This window comes from Petaurus breviceps, unplaced genomic scaffold (assembly GCF_028583685.1).
Source record: "Petaurus breviceps papuanus isolate PSGF00001 unplaced genomic scaffold, PetGlider_PUasm1.0 226, whole genome shotgun sequence".
NCBI classification, from domain to species: Eukaryota; Metazoa; Chordata; class Mammalia; order Diprotodontia; family Petauridae; genus Petaurus; species Petaurus breviceps.
Window position 1 is genome coordinate 1,900,217 of NW_027185890.1, and position 13,382 is coordinate 1,913,598.

At 37.0% G+C, this 13,382-nt stretch overlaps 1 protein-coding gene across 2 annotated transcripts in view; it reads right to left on the reverse strand.

The window, feature by feature from the left end:
* The window catches only part of ITGA1 (integrin subunit alpha 1), a 201,513-nt gene that overhangs the window by 64,192 nt on the left and 123,939 nt on the right, over positions 1-13,382 (reverse strand). Inside the window, exons 12-13 of one of the 2 annotated variants that reach the window (XM_069095296.1) lie at positions 6,169-6,311; positions 1,785-1,928 (exon numbers count right to left, since the gene is read on the reverse strand). In XM_069095296.1, the coding sequence (XP_068951397.1) occupies positions 1,785-1,928; positions 6,169-6,311 (287 nt within the window). The remainder of the gene's footprint in view (positions 1-1,784; positions 1,929-6,168; positions 6,312-13,382) is intronic. The other variant, XM_069095297.1, reaches the window with a different exon arrangement.

The following is a 13,382-nucleotide window of genomic DNA, read 5'->3' on the forward strand; positions in this document are numbered from 1 at the left end:
AAGAGGAAAAAGGATAGTTATGAATATCTATCATTAATGCATTTGAATAGACTTTTTTAAAAGTACATACTAAAATCGGTGCTAGTAATGACCACAATAACTGCCAAAAGTTTGTGAAATAACTCTGTGTGGGCAAGCTAAGGATTCCACACAGTGCATCATAGGGCTGCGAAAAGAAGTTTAGCTGAAATTGAATCACTAGCTTTTCATCAGTGGGACTGAGCTAGTGGACACCTCATAACATCTTGATAAAACCAATAGGTATTCTCATTCATCCTGTGATCTTTTTTCTACTCAATCCTGAGTAGTCTCAATGCTAAGACCTTTAGATACATTAAAATTTAATAACATTAATTATAATGCAATTATTGTCATAATAATATTTATATGTGTTGGGGGGGGTAGTCAGTGTTCTATAATGAATAGAAAACATCTCTCTATTCTCTATTCTATTTAAAAGGCCCACCAAAGCTGATTCTCTTTCCGTGATGCTGTGCAGTATCTCTTACATAGCTGCCTCTGACACAAAGTGTCTGTATGACCCTGGGTAAGTCACTTAACAGCTCAGTGCCCCCAGGTACTCTCTAAGACTATAAATTACAAAGCAGACATTGGTAGAAGGAGCTTCCTTCCTGGGAGTTCTCTACAGAAATGGAATGACAGGATGACAGGTCTATTCTAAAATTTATTTTGTATAGAATATTTAGCAACTAATATTAGTATGAGTATAAATAGGGGGGAAGTGTAGTGTGTGACCTTGAGTCAGTCACTACATCTCTGAGGTTCAGTTTCAATGACATCATTAAATATTATTAATACAATGATCATAGATATTCTCTGAGGTCCCTGCCAGCTCTAAATATGTGATATTGTGATAACATACATAGAATTAACAATATTTAAACTCCTTTCTACAGGTAAAGAAACTGAAGCAAAATTTATTCAAGAAATGAATGTTAGAGCTCTAGGCAGAATACAAATCTTATGATGCTGCTACGCAATTTTCTGGATGGGGAGTCTGTCGACCTGGGTTATAATGTTGTATCTGTTATACTGCCTAAGTGACCTGGGAAAAATCACTGTCATTCTCTGTCTCTGTCTGTATGTCCAGTTGTCTATCCCTCTTTCTCTTTTCTCTCTGTTTCTGTCTCTCTTTTGGAGGGGTGTGGGGCCTGGATTGTGAGGAAATTACAGTATGAAAATTATCTCCACCTCTATGGCTTTGCAACTCACTTATAACTTAAAGAGTTAGGGTAGTTATTTGGGACACTGAAAGCTTAAGTGAGTTGCCCATGGCTATTCAGCAAGACATGTGTGAGAGGTAGGTCTTAAAATCATATCTCCCTTACTACAAAGCTGGTCTTCTATCCCTCTATGGTATGCTTGTAATGTTAATGGAATCTGAAGATGTTCCATGCCCCTTTGTATTGGCTGACTTGTTACTGAATAGAGAGTTCACTATATTCTGTAATCAGAACCTTGAAAGCTGTTCACAGCAGCAGTCCTCTGGAAAGCTGCTTGTGCTTGGCTTTACAATGCTGTACCTCTTACATACTCTTTATTCATTGTAGAAACTACTAGTTATCAAACAGAAGATATTTTGATGTTTGTACCCCCATATAAGAGTTTAAATTCTTCTTTTAAAAAATATTGATGTGCCCTGGAAATTTCTTTCCTAAGCTTTTTTCTTCTATGAATAACGTAGAGTGGAGAAATTCATTAGTTAACATTGCATGAAAAGAGATGACCTCAGATTCCCACTCAAATATTAGTGTAATTATTACCTGATTCAAAGCATACACATACACTTTTCCTTGTTCCTCTTTCTCTGTTCCCATATACATGGGAGCACCAACCAGAAGGATGTCAGTAAAGGAGTCTTTATCAACATCAATTGTTGTTAAAACACTGCCAAAGTAGGAACCAATCTAGGAAATATAAAGGGAAGTCCCAATGATTATTAAAATTTTCTGGGAAGCTCAACATTAAATTATTTCTTATACCTATATTAAGATGCAGAAAATTATTATTATAATGAATTAGCATTTATGACTCCTTATTATACTGTACCATTTTAAAATTGCTTTCACATTTCTGATCTCATTTCGTATAGCAACTTGAGGTAGGAACATGTAGTATGACTGGGATTATCACGTCCATTTCATCATGATAGTACTGAGTCTAAGAGAGGTTAAGTACCTTTCTCAACATCCCTAGGCAGTAAATGACATAACTGGGACTGAAGTTCAGGACTTGTGACTCTTAACCCAGTGTTCCTTCTGATGTGAGAAGAAGAACAGCAAGAACGCGACAAGAACCACAAGAGAGCACTTTGAGAATGTTTCCACTACCCCTCCCGTGGTTGACTCTTTTGAATTGGAGTTAAGATAAACGAAATTCAATCTCCAAACTTCTTAGGGCATTTTAAAGCCTTAATAGCTTCAAACTGCCCTCGTGGACAACCTGAATAGTATCTGTTTCCCCAGTGGATGCTCTTATGTGTCTTTACAAGGAGGAAGAAGAATCCTGACATTGCAGTTGGGCACAGACATTGTCTCCGGGCCTCACAGCTTCAAAAGAATGGATATATGTGGGCTTAGAGAATTCTGACAGCATAGCTGTGGAGATTCCAAGGCATTCCATGGACAAACAAAAGGAACAGATTTTATCCTTCCTCCAAATCTCTTTCCCTTCTCTACTAGCCGCAGAGGGGAAATAAAGCAGTGGTTTGAAAGAAAAAAACGAGAGAAGCATCTTATCAATTTATAGCTGAAAGTAACTTTAGATATTATATAGTTTAAGTTCTTTCCAAGATTGGGGGAATGACCACTCCAAGATCATACTATTAGAACATGGGAAATCCAAACCTAGATGACTGACTGTAAATTCAGTGTTTCTTTCACTATATCAAAGAAAAGTGATTGTAACTGTACTGCCTCTCCCTTCTCCAATACATACCCCTCAGGTTTACACTGGTGGGAACTTTTCTCTTCATTTTAACGTGATTTCATCCATATTTCACTATCTCAGTGATCTGTGATTTCAGTGCAGATTATCATCACTTCCTATCTTAGTATTTTGTCTCCATGCCCAAAAATGTTGGGGCATGCTTTCTGAATATTTCAAAATAATCACGATTTTCCTTCTTTGTCATCTTGACAGGAAGGTAATGAACTAGAGAGGCAGAAGGAGACATATATTCTCAAACATGATCAATGTACTGGTTTGTTTTGCTGGGCTAGTCATACTTGTTACAAAGGTAAATTGTCTTTCTTGTTAACTATACCTCATAACCTAAGTAGTCATCAAATGAGAGGAGTAATAGAAATGATTACAGAGCACTTCTTTTTTTTTTAATTAATGAACAGTGATATATACAGAAACAAAAAAGACAGTTGAAACAATTTTTTAAATGGACAGAGGAAAACAAAAAATAAATTGTAGAAGGGAATGCATCTACTGTGTCTAATTTATTGTAATATGTACACACACATACACACACACATATATACATATTCTTTAAAATGGATGGTATAATTCACAGTTTCTTATATAAGCCTCTTTCTTGTTCTTTGTTGTATATTGAAATGTTGGCATTTGCTAAGTTTATTTTTTTAGTGCCTTATAATTAGTCTTTAATGATTTCCATATATTTCTTCTGGATCTTTTATATTGAATTTTCCATTGAGTTCTGGTCTTTTTGTTACAAATACCTGAAAGTCTTTCAGTTCATCAAATATCCTTTTTATTTTTCATTCAGAATTATACACAACTTTGCTGGATAAGTTATACTTGGAGGCAACCCCAGTTCCTTCGCTTTTTGAATATGTTTCAAGGCCTACGGTCTTTTAGTATAGAAAGTTCTAGGTCTTATGAAATCCTGATTGTTTTTCCACAGTATTTAAATTATTTTTGTTGTTGTTGTTTGCAATATTTTCTCTTTAGTTTGTTAAGAAGTAGTGATGGGACAGTACAGATCATGTCTGATTAACTTGATTTCCTTTTAGGGGAGGATTATGAAACTGAGATGAGGGGAAAGTTGCATATAATCTCTCATTAATTCTTGTGGTAAAGGTGGAGACATGAGACTCACATGAGTGTGCCTTTATCTGGATGAAGCAGTGATTCAAAGATCAGATCCCAAGAATGGGTTGTTGTTCACCAGGAGTTAGGTCCCTAATGCAGTGTCCCAGGGATCTGTCCTTGGTATCGTTCTGTTGAACATTTTCATCAACAAAACAAAACAGAAGGCATTCTCACATGCTTAGAAGCAGTAAAGTGAAGTTAAAACTCAACAGGGAACCTGACTGATCTGGAAGTCTCGTCACCAAATGATTTTGTGTTGTTCCAATGTTGGTCAAAATTGAATAAGATCTGTCTAGTAGCTATATAGAATGATCTTGGCCAAGGAGAAAATAGATTTTTGGAGGGAGGGAGAGGGGTATTGTGTTATTTAGGAGAGTATATATTCCTAAGAGATGATAGAGACAAAGAAAGTCATGTGCTCTATAAAGGTCTAAATGCATAATTTTGTAGCATGTGCTCTGGGGCTACTTTCAACCCTCACTGACAATGGAAGGTTCGGTTCCTACAGGGACCTATCTTGTTGCATCTTTCCTCAGAGTTTAGTGGAATAGTGATAAATAGGGAGGTATAAAAGGCTTGCCTTGCCATAGTGCTCAGTTGAGGTTAAATAACACAAAATTTGTACTGGTCCCAGTCAGCACAGTTTCTTAACTTTTGCCAGCTTCCCTTAACATCCTATACCATCTAGCCCCACCTCCCTTTCCAGATTTATCTCCCACTCCTCTCCTACATGGACTCTTTATTTCTTCTTGCTACAGAGGATCTATTTCACTGTCTCCTAATCCCACTTTATACTTTTATTTTTTCCCTTCTTGTTTTCTGGGAATTTCCTTCCTTTTTCTTTTCCACCCATATTAGTGACACCCATGTTTTAAGGCTCAGCTCTCGTCTTTCTATGACTGATTAAGTCTAGCCAGAAAGGACTTATTTCTTCTCTGAAATCCTTAAGAATTTACTGTTCAAAGCACTTTGGGGGAGAGGGGGAAGGGCAGGGCTGGAACCATTTTCTGCCTGCCTGGTACTGAACGTTATCATCTCAAGTCTTTATGTCTTATCTCTTGAACCTTCATTTGAAGCTCCTTAGAAAATTGAATCTTATGCTAAATTGTATTTTCTACAGTGCTCAGAGCAGCACCTCACAAATAATAAGTAGGGCCATAGTATTTCAAGACTCGGTCCATGATTTCATCAGTATGAATGCCCCTTTTTGTTTTTGGGGTTTTTTTTTTGGTTTTTGGAGGGGGGAATCAGGTTAATGGGGTTAAGTGACTTGCCCAAGGTCACATGGCTAGTACGGTAAGTGTTAAGTGTCTGAGGCCACATTTGAATTCAGGTTCTCCTGACTCCAGGGCTGGTGCTCTATTCACTGCGCCACCTAGCCACCCTGTGAATGCCACTTCTGACATGTGATACTTTTTAAGGAAATAGTTGTTTTCCTGAGTTCCTATTGCTAAAATAATTTATTTCCAGGCAGCTAACATTCTTCTGATAAGTTTATTTAAATACAGGTAGGCTCTTCTTTCAACAGCAGACACATAATAATGATAATAATTAATAATAATTAACATTTATATATTGCTTATTATGTGCCAGGTACTGTGGTGAACAATTAACAATTATTACCTCATTTCATCCTCACAACAACCCAGGGAGCTAGGTGCTATTATTATCCTCATTTTATAGGTGAAGAAATTGAGTCAGAAGGAAGTTGCCCAAGGTCATACAGCTAGTAAGTGTCTGAGGCTGGATTTAAACTCAGGTCTTTCTGACTCCAGGACACTCTATCACTGTGCTACCTAGCTAATATAATACACTGTCAACCTGTACTAAACTTTTTTTCAGCTTGGCAGAACCTGCTAGAATTTGTGTTCTGCTGTCTAGTCTTCAAAAACCCAGGGTTACCTCCCAATCACAAAGAGGCCCCCATTGAAGAAAGATTTATTGTAGTGAAAAAGGAAATTAAAAAAAATTGTTAAGCAAGTGACAAAACTAAGTTTATAAAAAAAATATGGAGGAGGAATGATTTGCAAAGTTAACTAGGTACACTTAGATTTTTTTATGAATAGTAATTTGCAGATTTACTTGTTCTCCCCTAAGGGTTTGGAGAATCTTGATTTCTTGGCCTTCCATTGTATAGGTAATGACTTGACCTGTGTGATTATAGCGGGGCTGCCCAGCAATGTAGATCACATCTCCAGGAATAGTGGCAGAGTTGACCATATAACCTAGAAAGAGAACAATTGCAGACATGAAAGTTTCAGAATTGTCCTGTGTCTCATGCAATGTTCTCAAATCTCATATGTTTTGTTACCAAAAGTTCTATGTGAAATTAATTTAGATCAGTTTTTACTCTTCCTGATTCTAAGCTCCTTAAGCTTGGAGCCTATTATTCATCCTTATTTTCCCATCAGACTTTATTGTATGCTTATTGACTTAAATTTTACACAGTTGGGCCCATTTATACACCATTTTTGGACAGAAATTGTATTTGTACATGATAGACTTTGTTTTGGCATAAATCTTCATGTGGAGAGCAGTGACTATTAACTTGCATAAGATTTAATGTAAATAAATTCTTACCCTCTGTTTAATGGGCTCCAATATCCTTTAACTTGTTTTAATTATAAATGTTAAGGTACATGAATGAAAAAAAATTCATGAGAATAGCATTTGCTGAGAAAGATTAGACCATATATGCTAATTTATGAATTCAAATATTTTTACCATAAGTTAATTCACACAGTATTCACTGTATTAAATTCACAGACAAATAAGAAAAGACATCAAGGTCTTTAGTACTAAAATATCTTTCATTCTTCTAAATACTACTCTGCAAACGGTTGAGTTTTCTAATTAAAAGGTAAGCAACTACTCGGGCTTGGTTTTCTTTAAAAATATTTGGTTTGTGCTTTCCATTTTTTCTTTTTTTTTCTCTAGTCTCAAGTGAGGTTTAAAAAATAACAAGGTAAAACATTTTCTTTTCAAAAGGATATCTTCTTATAATGTCTAATTATGAAGAGTAGTACAAAATTTTAACAAGAGGATTAAAAAACCTATTTCTTTCATTCATCTTTTTGTTGTTACTTAGACCTACAGCTTTCAAACTTTATCCCCCCAGTGATCACAGTATTGTCTTTTGCCTTGAGAAATCCGGAAACTCATACATGCTCATGCAATTAAAAGTTTAAGTTTACTCATGAAGTCCTTGTGTCAAAGGACACAATAACTACTTTGAACTACTTTGAAAACTACTAACTTAGATATTTAGACATACTTGCAGCTTCACTGGTGAAGGTCCCAACCTTCCTACCCTTTCTCATTCTCTATAATTCTCATATATGACTTTGCTATAAAACCCCCAAAGAAGACCACCCTCAATTTAGAGGCCTGGGGGCTACTAGAAGCCTTTTTCTGCTTCCTATAATGTCATGGGAGTATCCTTGTAGCATCAGACTCTGGTGGCGAGTCTCCTTTTTGCTACATGTCTAAATTACATTCATTTGCAGGCATTTGTGGCCATGATGGTCTTACATTGTTGCTGTTATTCAACTGTTTCAGTCATGTCTCCCTGACCCCATTTTGGGTTTTCTTGGCAAAGATATTAGAATGCTTTGCCATTTCCTTCTTCAGCTCATTTTACAGATGAGGAAACTGAGGCAAGTAGTGTTGAGTGACTTCCCCAGGGACACACAACTAGCAAGTGTCTGAGGCCAGATTTGATCTCAGAAAGATGTCTTCCTGACTCCAGGCCCAGCATCCTACCCACTGTACCGCTCCCATTCTTATATTACTTGTTGAGAATAGGTAATGTACTATGCTATAGCCTGGTTTACACCTTCCCTGCCACCCATGCATCTTCCCATTTCCCTTTGGGATATTTGTAATTTTAATTCTTCTGATATTTGGATGGTCTATAATTTACAACCACAGAGTATTATTGAGAGAAGCTAGTGTGAACGCTAAGTATTTTTGCAGCATCAAGTTATTTGGGATGATGAAAAACACTGCTTTTGGTCTCCAAAGTGGGATCTGAGTGGCCTCTGACTCCTGCACTATGCTGTGACCCAGTTCACTGTCTAGCTGCTTCATTGTATATGAAGACAGTGAGGCCTAGAGAAGTTAGATGACAGGTAGCAAGCAGCAGAACTCAGATTGGATCTGTATATACTCATTCCAAATCCTGTTCTCCTTCATAAATTTACCTTTATAGTCATATCTCTCATAGAAGCATGTAAGATTATAACATGCTTTTTTGAAGATATCTTGTTGGAGAAGGGTCAGCTGCATTGTTTACTGGGTCAAAAATTGTTTGTTTTTTTAAATCAAGAAACAATAGAAACCTCCCCCACTCCTCCACCCCCGCCTCAGTTATACAATGACAAAGATGTCATCTACTGTAGAAAACCATCCATGAGAATTTTCCTTCATATTTTCATCAGGGCTTACCTCAATTTGTGCAAAGTTAATTCTCATATTTTATAGATTAAAACCAGGTATCTGTGGCAGGAGTTTTTGATGCCTTCTTATATTCTTCCTTTTATTAATAAAAAAATACTTCTTGGTGAATATATGACTACTATGTATTTGATCTATGCTAGTCATTTCAATTTTTTCACATAATCCCTGGGATACTGTGGTGTAAACTCCAAATATGATGGTTTCACTGTATCCACTGAACAGAATAGATTAGAGAAATGCCCTCAGCATTATTCCATTTCTTACCTATTTGTTGTCTAATTAGATCTCATGCCAAGTTCTCTAAAGATTTGTTTTCTACTCAATTCCTTTAGGCTATTTTTTTTGGTTTTAAGATAATTCTGCTTCTGATCTTCCATTCTCCTCTTCTGCAATGTTTTGAAAGTTTTCTTGCATACTAAAGCATCCCTGCCTTTGTCTGTCATGTCTCTTCACTTGGCAAAGTTAAAGTGTTCACAGGCTGAGGTGGTTTTAGGCCTTTTGGACTTTCCTACTGGTGGTGATTCTTTTGTATTGCTTAAACTTCTCCAAGAAAGGATGACAATAAATTTGAGTGCTGGCAGTTTGTTCTGATATAGCTGCTCTAACTATAACCAGTCTTTTTCTGCTTTAGAAGGTAATCTATTTAATTTTCTTTCTTGGCTGATCTTTTTTCTCTATGTCTACTGCTTCCAACGCTTATTAAAGAAAGCATTCATGGGGCAGCCAGGTAGCACAGAGAGTAAGAGCACCAGCTCCAGTGTTGGGATGACCTGGAGATCGAATCCTGGGCTCAGACACTTAGCACCCACCCAGAAACACCTGGCCGTGTAACCTTGAGCAAGTTACTTAACCCTGATTGCTTAAAAAAAAAAAAAAAGAAACATTCATAATGTACAGGAGGAAAATGACTTTGGGATAGTTTTTAAAGATGTTGGTTTCTTTTATTTTTTTTAATCCTGTACCAAATTTTCTTAAATAGTTTTTGCTATGCTCCTCAGTAGTCACGTTTGCCTTGAAATTACCAAGCATCAGAGTAGATGTTGGCTTAGTTTGAGAAACTTTGTAAAGTTTTTATCATAGAATTTCTCTGCCTTATCCTTGTAGTGGCTATTGGCACTTATGCTACTATTTCTCAAAGGCAAGGGCGGGGGGTAGGGGGTGGGGGGGAGCTGTCTTTTATGGACTGTTCTTTCACTGAGTCATTTTTTATGTCTTTTGTTTCATTTATAGTTGGAATATTTATATGGATGAAGCTTAATGTCTCCAGCATCTGTCTTTTGCCCTTTTTTGGGGTCATTTTTATTCATCATTTAATATCAAACCTTCCAGTGTCTCTGTTACTGTGTTTCCCCGATAATAAGACACTGTCTTATTATTTTTTTGGACAGAAAAACACCAGAGGGCTTATTTTCAGGGGAGGGCTTATTTTAATGAACATTGACAGCAATTTTAATAAACAGGTAAATGTGAACAAAAAAATGTACCTTTATTCAATAAGCAAATCACTGGGTAAGAACAGGATGACGTGCTCACTGCTGCAGCTCTGATTGGATGCAGCTCGGAGCGCGGCGTGCGTTTCGGGGGGGGACGGTGCATACAGAGGGTACCGTAATGTAGCGTGTAGCGCAGGGGATCACCTTCACTACAGTAGCAATCTCAATAGGGCTTATTTTTGGGGGAGGGCTTATTTTAGAGGAATCTTACACAGTAAGGGGAGGGCTTATTTTGGGGATAGGTCTTATTATTGGGGAAACACGGTAGCAACAGGTGATTCTTGGGAAGTCAGTACATTCTATGTCACCGAGTCCCTAATCAAAGCCTTCCTAGTTTGATAAAAACTTATCAGGGCTCTAGTGACATAGACTTTAAGAATGGAAGCCACCTCCAAAACACCATGAGGCAACAAAGCAGGACTTTATTACTTTACTTATTTATTTATTTCCTTTGGGGGGGGGGAGGAATTGGGTTTAAGTGACTTGTCCAAGATCACATGGGTAGTTTTTGTGTTAAGTGTCTGAGGTGGGTTTGAACTCAGGTCCTCCTGACTCCAGGGCCAGTGCTATATTCACTGCACCACCTAGCTGCCCCAACAAAGTAGGACTTCTGTGGAATATTCATTTTGTGAAATTAATATTTGTTGAGTTTGTCAGGTGCTGTGGGGAGAAGGAATGTAAAAATAAGTAGGACTATGTACTGAAATAATTTTGATTTAATGACTATGTAATGCTGAAGTGGGATAAGGAATATAATAATAATAATAGAATAAGGGAGGCACGAGGTGTTATAGTAATATAGAGGAGGGAGAGATTAGGAAGATCTTTGGTTCCACAGAGAAGATAGCATTTGGTCTGACACTTGTAGGGAGGAAATGGTTTTAGTTAGGCAGAGATGACAGAGGGAGGGGGCAGCAATTACCAACAATTAGGTAATAACTGAATATTAAAAACAAAACAAAGCAAAAAAGCCCTCAAAGACCATAATGCAAAGACCAGAGACTATCTCGGGGATGATAATACTCTACATATTAGGAAATGTTTGTAACTTCCTGAACTTGTAGTAGTTGAAAAGAGAAAATTATTGTTACTTCCAGAGACATAAGCCTATATGAAAGAGAGATCTGATAATCTGAAAAACTTTGTTGAGATTTAGAGTTTAAAAGAGTTAATGAGGAAGCTATATAAAATATAAAGGAATCCAGAATACTACTCAAAGCAAAATAAAATATTATTCTCATGTATGAAAGTGGTGGGAAATTAGGAAGAAACTAAAGTAACTACAATCTTTACAAGAAATGAATTCTGATATTATTCTAATTTTCTTTTTTGATGAAGTGACAAGACCTAATAGGTCAGGGGAAAAGTTGTTTTGATTGGTCTTTATTTAATGGTTCCACTCCATGTATCTTTACTTTTGATTCTGCCTAATGTGGTCTAGTAATCAATAAACCTAAAGGAAATGACCTAGTTCCTATTAGCACCACCAAACCTTAGCCATTTGTGAAGTGAAGATATGCCTGTGTGGAACATGGAACAAGTACTTGCTAAAAAAAAAAAATTGGAGCATGTCTAGCTCTAGAGGTACATGCTATTGGAATGTGCACTGCTCCCAAGGGATTATGGATTAACATAAGATTTTTTCTAGAGCCAGTGCTAAAGATTTTTAATACAATAACAGCTTGTAACATAGGCAGGTGTTAGGCTCACCAATTCAGATTTTTCTTAGCTTGTAAACTTCCTAATGAACTTTTGTAAAATCTCTCTATGGATTGAGAGACCAGTTTAAAAGCACTGGGTAGTTTTCTTATTCTGGGATTTCTGGGCACTTTTCTTCCTGGAAAGAAATTTCCTTATATAAGTTAGACTTTATTTTGGCAAAGTGTATCATGGTCTCATTTGTGATCAAGTTACTGCAACAGACGAAAACCTCATCGTTCCTGTACATTGTAGACTGCACATTCATAGTTTTCTTTTCTTGGAAAGGGAAGAGTCATAACTTCTAGCCTGTGTAGCCAGGAATGATTCATTCTGTGCCACCAATATCTTATGATCAAGATCTCTGACTCTGCTGAAAATAACCCTGAGCACTGGCAGGGATTGGAGGAGGAGATTTTTACTTAAAAATTTTCAGCAGCATCAACAAGCTCATTTGGCTATTAGTCAATATGTAATGTAGGTAGCTATTGTTGTTTGTCCTCTGTTTCTGAAGAGGACCAATGACATCACGAGGTGATGTCTTGACTTGAACATGAATTAAATTTAAGGGAGGCAGAGCTGTACAAAGTCTCTAGCCTCATTCTCTCGTCCAGAGTTATCAAAATCCAGTGGCAAGATAAAAGCCAGGATGACTGGCAATGGCTTGGGATGCAGTGGATGACCTTGGCATCTTCGATGTCTGACCAAACTCTAAGTGCTCCACAGAACCTGCTTCTAATACCTGCATGGCCATTGGTAGCTAAAATGTGGGTGATCACAAAGGGTAGGGACAGTAGCTTATGCAACTTTTGATGTCTCATGGAACCTAGTGTAATACCTTATGCATAATAAGAGCTCGACAAATAGCTGTTTATTTGGATCAAGCAATTGATTGCATTGGAGTATATTTCAATCCAAGATTTTATCACTTCGATATTCCAGATAGCATCACTGTTCTGCCTGTTTCCTCCCTTTTATATGACAGGAGTGTAATTCACACACATAAATTGGTCTGTGAGCTCACCATATTTTATATAAAATAGAAGCTTGACTTGGAAGAAATCTTAGAAATTACAACAAGTCCTACCAATCAAATAAAGGTATCAATGTAGACTACTTAAAATGCTGCCAGTAATGAGGAGTTCACAAGTTCATGTAGAAATCTATTCCTTTCCAAAACTGGAGAGTTTGGTTGTTAGCAAGCTTATTGTTATTCAGAATAAACAGCTTCTACTTGTTGCTTCTTGTTCTTTCTACCAGTGTCTTTCCTCCCTATCCTTCACCCACCCCACCAAGTCTTCTCTTCCTCAAGCTAAACACCCCTTTGTTTGGTCTTTTTTCAGTCGTGTCTGACTCTTTGTGACTCACTTTGACAAAAATACACATTCCTTTAAACCAATCCTCACATTGGGTCTTTCACAAAATTGGTCTTTCACAAAATGTGGCATTTAGAACTCTAAAAGTACAATATTTCAGATAACAGTCTGAATTCTGATACACTTAGTGACAGTCTCAATGAACATAGTTAAGTCTCTAAGGTAATTTCATTCCAGGCTTTTGTATCTGGCTGGCCAAGAGAGAAGTATATCAATCAACAAATATTTTAAATGACCTACTATGTGCTCTGCTAGTCATTAGGAGTTCAAA